The sequence below is a fragment of the Lutjanus erythropterus genome, chromosome 6, assembly GCF_056507025.1.
Source record: "Lutjanus erythropterus isolate fLutEry1 chromosome 6, fLutEry1.hap2, whole genome shotgun sequence".
In the NCBI taxonomy this organism is placed as follows: Eukaryota; Metazoa; Chordata; class Actinopteri; order Lutjaniformes; family Lutjanidae; genus Lutjanus; species Lutjanus erythropterus.
The window spans coordinates 37,956,458-37,970,345 of NC_139322.1; the positions used below are offsets into that span (position 1 = coordinate 37,956,458).

General features: G+C 40.9%; 1 protein-coding gene across 1 annotated transcript; it reads left to right on the plus strand.

The window, feature by feature from the left end:
* The first annotated feature begins 1,730 nt into the window (after positions 1-1,730).
* Positions 1,731-13,238, plus strand: fkbp1ab (FKBP prolyl isomerase 1Ab). Its single transcript, XM_084721826.1, has 5 exons — positions 1,731-1,891; positions 2,020-2,067; positions 9,024-9,136; positions 10,913-11,071; positions 12,681-13,238. Exons 1-4 carry the CDS (start codon positions 1,855-1,857, stop codon positions 11,039-11,041), a joined length of 327 nt encoding a protein of 108 aa, XP_084577952.1. The 5' UTR covers positions 1,731-1,854; the 3' UTR covers positions 11,042-11,071; positions 12,681-13,238.
* Positions 13,239-13,888: the final 650 nt, after the last annotated feature.

Below are 13,888 nucleotides of genomic sequence, written 5' to 3' on the forward strand. Positions count from 1 at the left end.
TGCTGGAAATTAATGAGCCATGAGGAAAGTAACAAGATATAAAGCTGACAAACGAGTATAAAAAGGTATGCTCCTCTGCTCATTCAGATAAATAGTCATTAAGATCTGTATTTAATTTCTGGCTAATTGTTCCTGTGGATGTTAGACAGACTTGTTCTTCTTGCTGTTGGATTGTACAGTCAGAGAGGAGGATGCAGGTGTTGCTATGGATGCAAATGTGCTGCTGTGGAGATGTGAGCAGAGAGTGTGTGAGTGTCTGCTGGGACAGTAGGAGCTCTTTACCTAAATGAGCCTCTCTCTCTCTCTCTCTCTCTCTCTCTCTCTCTCTCTCTCTCTCTCTCTCACTGCTGCTTCTCTCTCTGCCTGCCTGCCTCTCTCGCTCTCTGTTCATCAGTTTGACACTGCAGTGTTCTGTAGTGTTTTGCAGTCCCTGCTCCACTGTAATCTGTGCTTTTTCTGTTTTTCACCATTTTATGATTATGATGATGATGTGTGACAGTGAATCAGTGAGATCAGTTTGTTATTTAATGGAAAAGAACAGGAAAAAAACACCACCACCACACACACACACACACACACACACACACACATTGCACGGTATTGTACTGTACACACTGCCTACCAGATGTCAAGTTAGTCATAGATACAAGAAAAACACCATACTACACGTGCCTTCAGAATAAAAGCATTTTTGAAGGGACAGTTCACCCAAAAATGAAAAAATGAAATGAAAAATTCAAAACCAGTGTCCCTTTCTGGAAATCATGACTTGGTTACTCAAGATGGATCTTAGTGTGAGCAATTTTTAATCAATAAATTACTTTCTTCATGGTAGAAAAGAAAGTAGTTGTTTGTGTTTTTTGTATTTTACACCATTTTGGTGCTTTGAGTGCATTATACTGGAAAGAAGGGAGACATCTCTACAGTCAGTATCTTATTTCTCCACTAGAAGGGCAACCCAGAAGACATTTTGACAAGTTTTGTCATCACCTGAGGCAATTTACTGTATTTTGTCCTCTAGAACAATGAGTCCCAACCTTTTTTTTCTCCCGCAATTATTTCTCTTTTATCAGCCTGAGAGGAAATCTTATATATTCTCATCCTTACCAAAAAATAATAATGATAATAATAATAAGTAGCCAACTATTATGTATGTATGTTTTAAAATAGTTTTGTATTAAGACTCTTCTAAGAATTGTGATTTTAGTTAACATGTGCAAATGTAGTTTTGACTTTGGCAGAGGAGACAAAATCTTGGGGACCCTCTGTGATTTTTGGTGCCTTGCTAAGGGGGTCTATATATATGTATATTATTTTATATATTATTATAATAATTATTATTTTATGTTATATATTTATTTTACAGTGTAGATTAATACTGGAGACATCAAAACTAAAATATGGACTTATCTGGATTTATGGAGTAAGCAAAAAATGTGAAATCAAGGCAAAATATAACATTTACATTAATATTTACTTTTATTTATAATTACTGAAAATACCAGTGAATGTTTAATAACATGATGTACATGTCCCTTTAAAACTGCTCCAGTTCTCATGTTATTGTGGACCTGCTCTGTGGCCACCAGGGGGCCCGTTTTTATCTGCTGAAACCCCGCTGTACCGCCCGGCTTTTATTTTGAAGGGTGTGGGCGGAAATGCGGTTGTGTAATCGCAGAAATTGACGCAGGTCTCCCTGCAGAGAGAGAGAGAGAGCGAGAGAGAGAGAAAGAGACAGCTGAGAACATCCGCCGGAGGAGCAGATAGACAGACAGACAGCAGGCTGCTGTGCAGAGTGTAGCCGGTGCAGGGACAGGGACAGGGACAGGGACAGCTGCAGAACACGCCGCCGAAATGGGAGTGGAGATCGAGACCATCACCCCGGGAGACGGTAAAGACACCGACCGTGCACAATTTGCACTTGTGTGTTTGCACATATCTGCGATCCAGCCGCAGAAAACACCGCCTTCACTGCGCTGTGACCGTTACATGAAGCGTGTGTTTGGTTTGTCTCCGCAGGGAGGACTTTCCCCAAAAAAGGACAGACGTGTGTGGTGCATTATGTCGGTGAGTGTTCAGAACAAACTTCCTCCTCATTCTGCACGTTTAGCTGCTCCTTGAAGGCCGTACAAGTGGAGTGTCGGCTGGAGGCAACTGTCTACTACACCCGTCTGAAAAACAGCCCAGCGTTTAATCCTGGAAGAATCACAGCAAACATCCCTCATAGTATTATTATTATTATTATTATTATTATTATTATTATTATTATTATTATTATGAGACTTTTCCAAAGGCTGTGGAGTGGCAGGAACTCTGCACACAGCAGACATTTTTCACCCTCAAACCTCCCAGCCAGTGATTTCTCAGTAGGGCAAAGAGGCATGACTGTCAGTCACCGACTGGGCTGCATGAAAATTTAACCCCTTCGCCGCATTTGTGTTGGGATGTGAGCAGTGTTGGTGTGTCCCGGGGACAGACAGGCTGCGCACTGGATTCATCGCTGCGTAAAAATATGCGCGCTCCAGTGTTTTTAAGGGGCAATTCTAGTCTCAGAAAGACCAGTGGTGACCGTGCTAATGTGTCTTGTCTGGAGATTTAATTTAATTAAACACACACACACACACACACACACACACACACACACACACACACACAGGGAGACGCAGACGGATTCCGCCGTAGGGTTCACTCAGAGGCCCTAACAACTAATGATTATTTGCATTATCGATTAATCAATTAATCATTTGGTCATATCATCAAATAAAGGTTGACATCTTAAAATGTCTTGATTAGTCAGACCAATGATCCAAACCTCAAAGATATTCACATTACTGTCATGAAAGACAACAAAACTGGAAAATATTCATATAGGAGTAGGTGGAATCTGAATTTTTGCTTACAGAAATAATCAAATATCCAAGTAGTCACAGGAAAGAAAGCTAGACTTGGCGCTGTTTTCAGGCTTGAGAAAGTCTCGCCTGTGATGGGAGACTTTGGCCAATCGCAGGTCGGTAAGATAGTCGATTGTTGAGTGTCATTGCAAAAACATCAGTAGCCTATTTGACGACCAGGGAATGAGACTCAGCAATAAATAACTATCTTTCTCCAGGATCGCTTACTGCACCTTTAAGTTCCGATCACTTAATTAACCGACTAATCATTTCAGCTCAAATTATGTCCTAACAAGACTTAGGCTGGAGATATAGTTGTGTTGTTGTGTTCGTGTGTGTGGCGCTAATTTCTGAGGACGCGCACAGCCATCGCTCCAAATAGGATGCGTAAGGCAGCCATGATGCGTAGAGATGTTCCAATACCATTTTGTTTCCTTCCTGATATCCGATATGAGAACTTTGCAGATACCAAGTACCAAACCAATATTAGTGCATTAAAAAATATGTATATATTATTATTATTATTTTTGAACAGCTTTATATTACTGATATGATTGCTATCATTGTCGTATGGATTGGCTAGTAAGCTCTTGTTTCATTGCTAATGAATTGCGTGATATCGGCTCACGCAGATACTGATTCTGTAAGGTATTGGAACAACCCTACTTGTTTTGTCAGACCAGCAGTCCAAAACCAAAACATATTCAGGTTATTATCATAAACGCCCAGGAAATATTCCTATTTGAGGGGTTTGAATCAGTAATTTTTTTTTGCCATTTTTGCTTAGAAAATTATTCAAGTGATGAATCAGATATCAAAACAGTTGCAGATAAAGTTTCTGTCAATCAGCTAATTGATTAATCGGCTAACTATTTCAGCTCTAATTATGTTATGGCAAGAAGGGCTTGAATACACGACCAAACAGATGCGTACACGGGTAGCTGCAGTCCACATGGAAGATACGTTCCACACATGAGCAGCTTGTTGTAGTGTAGCGGACTCACAATCCACGCGGTTGCAACAAAAACGCAAATGTCCACACAGAGCCTGTGCACACACCCCTCTGATGATAACAAAATTAATGTCACGTGGACCCTCATGACCTCTGGAAGTATAATTTCGGCTGAAGAGGCCCGTGGGCTGATTTTTCCGCAATACAATTCTGTGATGTGTCACTGAAGTATAGTGTCGATAAACTTACTGTCCCAGAATGCATCCTAAAGGTGTCTAGCCACTAGATGGCAGTCTACACCAGATAGCATCTCAATATCGTATACCTGCTTACAGCAGTGGCACCGAACTTTGGAAAAAATATGAACGCAGTCTGCGAGAGACAAATAATTTTTTGTTTTTCTTACAAGTCAAGAACATTGCTGTTTGTGTTAGACTTGTAGTTTAGTTTAGTTTTGTGTGAAACCACTCAGTGAACTAGATCTCTTTTCTTGCAAAATATACATCATTAACACCGCTATCGTTGTCCCCCGTAATGTTGTCTTATCAGAAGTGTTTTATCCAGCAACTCCTGGTCCTTTAATCAGCCGGGAAGCAAAAGAACGAGCAGGAACCATTGGTTGTGTGACTACATCCTGCTACAAAATCACACAGGAGTCGTAGCTTCAGCAGCTAACGTTAGCTTTTGGTTACAGAATGTTATGACGTCACTCATGTGACTTCTGGGTGTAAAGTCTTCTAATTACGTACCTTCACAATCTTACACTTCAGCACTTTTACAACAAACTCCAACTTTCTTAACATGTAAAATTATTTTTTAAATCCACAAACATCATACGTGTGAAGTAGCAAAATCCAAATGGGATCAAAAGATAATTTGTCTGTCGTCACTGACTACGGTTCATATTTTTTAGTTCCCTTGGTGGTCCACCGGCACCAAGCAGAGTAGTAAAATGTCATGGAAATCAAAAGTTTGGCACTTTGGCACGGTGATGTTAGCATGCTAACATGCTTACATAGATAATGCTGAAGGCTGGAGTATACTGCAGATGGATGTGTAGATAGACAGTCATGGACACCACAGATGACCAAAAATAGTTTGACTAAAAATAGCTCATAGTAGTTATAAAATCAAACATGATTAATATGATCAGAAGGTGGCTGCAGTCTCTATCCAGCACAAAACAGAACTCTCCAAACTGGGTAGTTACGTTGGGAACAGCCAAAAATACTCCTCAAATACAGTCACACACACGGTACACAGTGAATTAACCATGTTATGAATCAGTGTTTAATTTGGCTTGTATCTGATCCAACAGTCGGCACCTATTTTAGTGGAAAATCTTGAAACAGTTTATCTTTCATTCCAACTGTCCTCTCCCAGTCCAGCTAACTAACACAGGCTGGTAACGAGTTGAGGCAACAAAATCCAAAATGTAAAGTTTATACAGATGTACAGTTAATCTTTATGGATTATATTGATGCAGAATTGACAAGAAGACTGTCAAGATATGACACCTTTTATCTTGTGTTTCTGGAGTTCTGTGTTTTTCGGTACACATAAGGAATAGTTAGTATGTCATATTTCTAAAGGGAGTTTGGTGCACAGTTCTATTTTCCCTGCAGAGTGCAGGACGCTTTAGTTAACTCAAACTGTGCGCCCGTGATAACATGCAGGTATAAGGTTTAGCACGTTCACCTTCTTAATGTAGCACGTTAGCATGCTAATATTTGCTAATTAGCTTTAAAATGTTAAGCGTTCATCTGAAGCTGATGGGACTGTTATTAATTTGACAGCTATTTGGTTGTAAATCAAAGTAATGAAACATGTAGGATCAGCAGCAAAATGCTATTTCAGATGGATTTTGCCTCTCAGCGTGCTGGACTGTATATCTGTCTGCACCTGTTCTTGGTTTGGCAAAGCTGCTCTCAGTCTTCTTGCCTGGTAAGACAGACATAACTCACCCTGTAACACAAGCCCCTTTGCTTCAGGATTATGTAACTCCAAGTAAGACCCGATTTGGGCCTCGCAGAGTGAAGCATTTTTTTTATTTCTTTTTCGGCATGAGCTTTTTTTTTGTTATATCACACAAACTGCAGGATTTCCTCTCTGGGTGGCCTCCCTTCCTGTCAGCCTACAAAGCAGCCTTGAAATGCGACATGAAACAGGATATTCCATCACACGAGTCTTTTTAAATGTAGAGTGAGTCCGAGCGGAGATCAAAACATGGATTTGCTGGGGTTTTTGGAAAAAGCTCTGCCTGCAGGAAATAGTCGGCGTGTGAAAATGTCAGCAACGCCGTGTTGTTTGGTGGTGACATGGGAAATGCAGTGAAATGTGGTGTATTGGCTTTGATACTGAGATAGGAGCCCTTGCAGATCATTCAGCGAGGCTGCTTTCTAGATGTCCAGGAGAGGACAGTGAGGACACCCACTCCACTGCCTGGATTACAGGCTGCATCTCGCCAGCCGCCCCCTGATGTGCCCAACAACATGTGCAATGTTGCACCTTCTCCCACTCTAAACACACGTACATTCACATCACACCACAGCAAACCATCAAACACACACACACGCTGCCTTGCTGGAGCTAATAACAGTAATAGCACTGGCGTAAATAGTCTTGGAGGGCTGCTATTCTGCGGATTGATGCTTGCGTTTTTCCTGACTGTCACAGTGAAACCCACCCTGCAGACAGCTGCAGCGGCTATTTCTGAGATCCCTGGAATCTCTTCATTTGCGCTCTCAATATACACACAGCAGGGAAGATGGATGTCAGACGAGTCTGGAAGATGTATTTGTTCCCAGTGGGTTTTTTTTCTTAAACGTTATAAATACAGTTTCTTAATTCTGAATGATTATTTTTGTGATTATCTGGTCTGAAAACAGTTTCTGCAGCCGGGAGCCCATCAGAGCCCATTTAGACCTGCTATTAAAATGTGATCTGTATCTGGACACGTTATCCAGATAAGGAAAAAAAAACACATATTAAAGGGACAGTTCACCCCAAAATCAAAAATACATATTTTCCCTCAGGCCTTTAGTGCTGTTTATCCATCTAGATTTTTTTGGTGTGAGTTGCAGAGTTTTGGAGAGATCAGCTGTACAGATGTCTGCCTTCTATCCAACATAATGGGACTAAATGGCAAGGAAACCCTACATTTGTGATTTTTGTACATTTTCATTTTGTACAGCTCAACAACAAATAAAATTCAGTGCAGTAATAGCTCATCTTCCTAATTTGAAGTTATTAAAAATCAGTTCCTTGTCCATATTAAATTGGACAGTTCTCTGACTGTCTCCCTTTCTCTCAAACACACACACATACTGTAGCTGTGTGCATGGTGTTGCATTCAGTTTGCTCTTTCTGCTCAGCTGATCGATGCTGAGAGCTCTGCAAAACAGGTTAAATCCTGAAAATGTGAGCTCAATTAGAGATGCACCGATCAACCCGCCAGAGACCGGAACTGGCCGGTTTTCTGCGTGACCGGTCCTGACCGGTGACCAGCAGGTCAGTGCCACATATCCGATTCTGTGCCCGTCATATTCGCACACGTGCTCTACACGATGGTCACGGATGTGCACAGCACACACTGACCGTAAAGTCACACCACCGCTGATCACAACAACACACACTCAGACACATGCTGGCGTGAAATCAGCATTAGTGTCAGACTCCAAGAACAGGATAAAGAGAAGACAGACAGTCTACAACGAGACAGAGCAGCTGACAGTGTCGCAAAACAGCCATAAACTCTCTAGCTCTTCATGCTAATGTTAGCCAGCAGCAGACTGCTGTTCACAGAGGGACAGTTAAAATTTCACCTCCTGTTCTGGCTGTAGAATAAACAACCTGTGTTGATGAGTCTCCTCAAATATTTTCTCATCCAGACTTGTTTAATTTCTGCTTCTGTTTTTCTCACAGCAAAGTTTTACTGCAGCAAACTGCTGCACTGCGTCAGTTTCCAGTTTGTTTACATCTGCTTCCACAGGAGATCACATAAAATCACGTATCGTGAAATCTCGCGTGATCGCATTCCCTCTAGTACATAATATTTATACAATCATATAATAAGGGCTGGCTGTAATCTGGACCACTTTAGAGAAAATATATAACTTATTTAATTGTCAGTGTTTTATGATGAACATCCAATTTAGTTTTACAAGAAAAGCGACAAAAATGGTTGTGAATGATGCATATTTCTTAGAAAGACTGAAAATCTGAATTGGACAAAATCGTAATCGGCAGATCAGACCCTTAAAAAAATAAATAAATAAAATTGAGAATAGGCCAAGAAAATTGGAATCGGTGCATCTCTAAGCTCAATTATTTTTCTGCACAGTAAAGCGAAACACCAGGTTGAAAAATACACATCTACACATGTGATCAACTGTTCTGTTAAAATTCACCGTTATGATATGAAGAACAGGGAGATGGAACAAAGGTGATATACAAACTTCATGTCTTTGTTGGAAGTTTACTTGGTTAGCTGCTATTCAATATGAATAACACATTTGGAACAATTTGTGTGTTTATTTAATTTAAATCTTATCTAAATCTTAGTAACTTTATGCATTATAGCAGCACAGTTGTCAGGATTGCGCTGCTTTCTGCGCTCTGCTACAGGCTGATCCTGCTGCTGGAGCAGAGACTGAGTGCGCTTTTTCTCTCCCTTGCATTAGATTTAATGGAAAGATTTAAATCTAATAATCACACAACTTTTCCAGATGTGTCATCATTGTATATCGCCCTTTCTCCCTCTCATTTTCTCTCTTTTTAACAATCATCTACACAGTATTTTTCGCCTGGTGATTGGCTGCACTGTGTAGAAAAAGAACAGTTCACAGTTTCAGGATTTCACCTGTGTTGTTGCACTCTGACCTCCGATCAGCTGAGTGGACAAAGCGCACTGGATGTGACGCCGTCCGCACAGCTGCTGCAACATGTGTGTATGCGTGTGTTTGAGAGAGAGAGAAACAGACATTAAAGGGTAGCGCTTAGAAATGCTGCTAGTTAGTCAGCCTTTTTTTTGAACTGGTTAATTGTGGCTTAATGGGTGTCGACTACCCAGAGCAAAATTACCTGAAACTGACATCCCAAGTTCAGAATTAATGCCTGGAAGCTGGCAGCTGTTCCATGTTCCCTCTGACTGTTCCTCTCTCTCCATGTCCTTGTTCCAGGCTCCCTGACAGACGGACGGAAGTTTGACTCGTCTCGTGATCGGGACAAACCTTTCAGGTTCAAGATCGGCAAGCAGGAAGTGATCCGAGGCTGGGAGGAGGGGGTGGTGCAGGTACGCTGGAGAACTGGAAGCATACACTCTTAGAAGGGTGCTAAGATCAACCCTTTTTGGTTCCTGGTAGAACCCTTTCTTAAGGTTCCGCTTGAGAATTCTCTCTAGAATCCAACATAAACCATCTGTCCATCTAGAACCATCTGTGAAGGGTTTCACCCAGAAACTGCTATGAGAGGTTCTACAGAGAACACATCTATGTTGTGATAGGTCATAGCTCCACCCAGAACCCTCTCTGGAGGTTCTATTCAGAACCTTTCCACCTCTAAGGGTGTTAACAAGAACCCATGTGTAGGGTTCTACCAAGAAGCTTTTTATATTCCAAGTGTTTCATCGAGAACCTACCAAGGGAGTTCCACCAAGAACCCTTTAATATTTCCTTGACCCTTAACAAGCCATTGACAAAAGAGTTCCTCAAGAATTTCAACAATCCTTAAGGAACTCTGTCTTCCAAAAGGGGTTCTTTGGATGAAAAGGGTTCTAAGGGTCTCACCAAGGTGAATCTAAATGTTATACAAATTGTGCAGTTTGCATTTGTTGGTCCCCTCAGAGAAGGTTCTACTTGCTACAGTATTTATGAACACCACCGGAAGAGACACATTCTAGGAGGAAGTCATGCAACTAAGCAGCATCAGCAGTCATGTTTCAGAGGCACAAATAATTTGGATTGCAAGAAAGGAAATGCATTTTGCTGCCACTAATGTTGTTCGTTCATCTACTCAAATACATTTATTTATTGACATGGTTCCATTATCGTGTTTTCATTCACCAAGGTTTCCATTAACACCACAAACAGAGGGGACAGTACAGCACGGACACAGCTCTATACCTCACACTCTGTGCTCTGCAGCTTTTAGTGGAGGAAGCTGCTGAATGCTCCTGTGGCTTCATGTTCTTTATATGCTGCGTTCACAGCAGCAGGCTTTAATATCTCAAGGAGGCATCTGTTTAAAAAGCTTTTGATGATTGCTACATCACATACCACAACAGTAATGCGATTAATTAATAATGATCAATCATTACAGTCACGTTCACTGTCTCTTGTGTACAGTGTAATCCTTATGGGGCAACTACACAATTTCAAAGTAGGTCCACTGACTAACTAACTAAGCCACAGCTTGCCACTGACTGATTGTTATTCTGAGTGCTCAGACTGCTGTCGTGTTAACCTCCAAACGGCAACCAACCAGTTCTAGCTGAGCAACCGTAATTAGGCTAGGCTAGTCTAAAGCTTTCTGTTTCCCTACGTGTTGACGCAGTGTGCAGGAGGCTCTGAGAAGCTTTTGATCCTTGAGCCTGGACAGTGTCGTCTTTCCTGTAGTCTCAGAAAACGTGAAACACAAGAGCACATGTGTGGTGAATGGATTAAATTCTACCGGCTAACACTGTCTTATTAGCTGCAGTAACTTTACCTCCAGACAAACTTGTTAGATGCCACTGCATCTGCATTTGTTCTGTGGGGGCTCAAGAAGGAGGATGAGGGCTGATGCAGAATCAAAGTGCATCTGCAATAGCTTTAAGACAAAATTGTTGTTTGGTACAGATCGCATCGAAGAGAGAAACTCCTGGATTCTAAATTATTCGATATACGTTGTCTTACGAGACATTCATGTGCTGCCCTCTAAAGTCAGCTGATATGCAGTCCAGATCAGCTAAGATCAGAACCTGACGGGGCTCCATGTTGTATGATATTGAGGTTGAAATTGGACTGTTTGTTGTCTTTTTATCCACTGACTGTATGACCAATAATAATCGTCTGTCTCCTCTTACCTCCAGATGAGTGTGGGTCAAAGGGCCAAGCTGACCTGCTCACCTGACTTCGCTTATGGAAACAAAGGCCACCCGGGCATCATTCCTCCTAACGCCACCCTCATCTTTGACGTCGAGCTCCTGGGTTTGGAATGAAGCAAATTCGCCGCCTATATTTTTGTTTGTGTAAGTAATCTGCAACAACTCACAATCTTCTCATAACTGCTAGTTTTACAACTTTGAGCCACAAATCACATCTTTTTTTTCATCCTGTGGCACAGTCGATCAATCAACCTATTTCTGAAGCATACAGGAGTTGTTAAGGGAGCAATATGTAGCAACTGCACATGCAAAAATGAATATAGCAGTCTAAATAGTGAGTTGGCGCCATAGACTGGATATTAAATAGGTTGAAATCCTATTTAATATACAGTCTATGGTTGAAGCGAGTTGTTTCTCCCAGCCTCTTCCACCCCGAACATAGGGAAGCTATGCAGGCTGCAGGAGCTTCGCAGGATGGCAGAACATCGTAAATTGACTCTAAGAAGCAACAATGAGTCCTCCATTGTACGTTGATCAACTGCTAATAGCTGTCTGTCAATTTAAAGTTTAGCCTTTTATCCTGAAAACAAAACCCCACTGCTCCGAAAATACACACTCTGGAGTTTGAGTTCAGTGACTGCCTGTCTCACTGCCCGCCAAACTCCATTCACATTTTGTTCAATTTAATCGTTATAAACATCTACACCTTCTAAAAGATTATTGATGATTTTATTACTGCTCATAAAAAGACACTTATTCATTCAGTGACCATTCTGCAATAATTTTAACTCTAATTAATATGAAACAGACAAACAAAAACAAGTAGAAATTTCAAAAGGGGAACACTACAGCTGTCAGAGAAGCAAGTATTTTAACTTAGCATTTGATTTCTGATGACATATCATAGTCATTTTCTGACTTATATTTACAGAGTTCTCCTTTATTTTTTTTTCCTTTTGTTATCACAAGCTGTGTCAGTGTCTCTTAGTTGGCTTGACAATCAGGGGCAAATTCAAATCAGCATGAGTACGCAACAGTGCTGCAGCTTAATAGCGAAGCACAGAGACGACCGGAGACTGGCACCTATGAATAGGGTTGTTCTAATATCGACAGTACTATCTGATACAGCCTAAAACACTGGATTGGGTATCACCGAGTCTATGCACTGATCAGGTATCATGTTCTTTATTTGCCTTGAAACAGGAACCTGCGACTTCCCAACAGCATCTGGTACCAAATCTTTTTTGCATATTATTCAGCCCTATAATATATATATTTGTGTATATATATATATATATATATATATATATATATATATATATATATATATATATATATATATTTAATACATATATTTTAACACCCCGGCACATCGGAATATCTCTACTTGTTAATGTTACAATGTTAATGGAGTTAATGGCAGGCAGAGGGCCGGCAAGTGGCTGATCTCAGAGCCCAGATTGTGTATTTTCAGAGCAGTGGGCTTTTGATTTCAGGATAACAGGCTCACAGCTTGATTCCACCAGGCACGGCTGTGTCACGTCACGGGGGAACAACTCCCTTTAAGAGTTACTCACTTCATAGATCGTAAATTAAATGGTATTTCATCCAATTTAATATACAGTCAGTGGCTCCACCTCGCTGTTTGGACTGCAGTACTCATTTTTGGACTACCTAGTGGACATTAAATGTGATTAAACACCTGATGCACGATATTCTCAGTCCTAAATGTTCCTTCCTGTTGTCTTCACAGGTGACTTCCTACCTGGGCGACCTGGAGAGAAGTTAGGAGAGTCTGCACTTGATTCTATAAAGAGGCTTGAGTCTATAGTTCCACTACTTATTTCATCAAACTATGACAGTTTGTGTTATTTTGTCTCTGTGACTGAGTGAATTATATTTTTCCATCATATTCTTCCTCCTTAAAAAACTATGGGCCATAACCTTACAAACCTCCATGTTCTTAATCTTGAATTTCTTCTTCTTTTTTTTTTTTTTTTTTTTGAATTGCTCTTTACTTTTCTTTGTGTTTTTTTTTTTGAAGTGTTGGTTGTGCATGGTTACGCTGAGAAGTACAAAAATACCAATGAACCACTAGCAGCGACATTCATCTCCTGTGAGTCAATGCTTCGAGAGCTGGTGCTTGTTATATCACAGAAACGTAAAAAGCGTAGAAAAGAACATGAAAAGCACACATTTGTATCCCTGTTCAGCTTACAAACAGAGCTAAAGAGTTTCTGTTAGAAAGATGAGGCGTAGTGTTGGATTTAGCGGCTAGTCGTGGGAGGAGTCGACTGTAGAAAACACCACTGTTTCCTTTTTTCGTTGGAATTGTTAACCATGTGTGTGTGAGCTCGAGAGGAGTAACTGGCGCAAAGGTGAACCAATCACAGCTGTAGATAGTTGTGATGCGTGCCTCAGTATTCTCACCAGACACATGGTTACCATCTGCATGTCCTCGGCCCGATGGAAACCCTAGTATGTACACGTTGAAAGCTTTGCATCCGATTTGCGTTATTATTGCCTTCTCATCTCACCAACTCTTTAAACCCCATTTAAAGCCATACACATGTCGAACAGTCAAGACAGGATTTGCGTTGACGCACATCAATTGGATAGTTATTTTGGTTTTTATTTTAGTAGAAAAAAAAAGGGGGGGGATGCTTGAAATCTACAAAAGGGGGTCGAGGAATCAATCAAATTGTGACCTCCCCCGACCTTATTTTGTGTAACAACTACAATCTTGTATTTTTCAGATGCCAACTTTCTATCTCTGAGAATCAGCAAAGCTAACGTATAACCTATTATGATAAATTTTCTTTTTTTTGTTGTTGTTTTTTGTTTTTTCTTTTTTTGCCGGTGTCAGTGAAGTACCACATTGCCTAACTGAAGTCTGTGTTGTGGTAGGAAAAAAAAAATGCTGACACACACACACACACACACGCACGCATGCGCGTGCAG

Coding starts and splice junctions, on each gene's coding strand:
- fkbp1ab (XM_084721826.1), top strand. CDS start 1,855: ATGGGAGTGGAGATCGAGACCATCACCCCGGGAGACG. Junction 1,892..2,019: donor GACCATCACCCCGGGAGACG/GTAAAGACACCG, acceptor TTGTCTCCGCAG/GGAGGACTTTCCCCAAAAAA. Junction 9,137..10,912: donor GGGAGGAGGGGGTGGTGCAG/GTACGCTGGAGA, acceptor TCTTACCTCCAG/ATGAGTGTGGGTCAAAGGGC.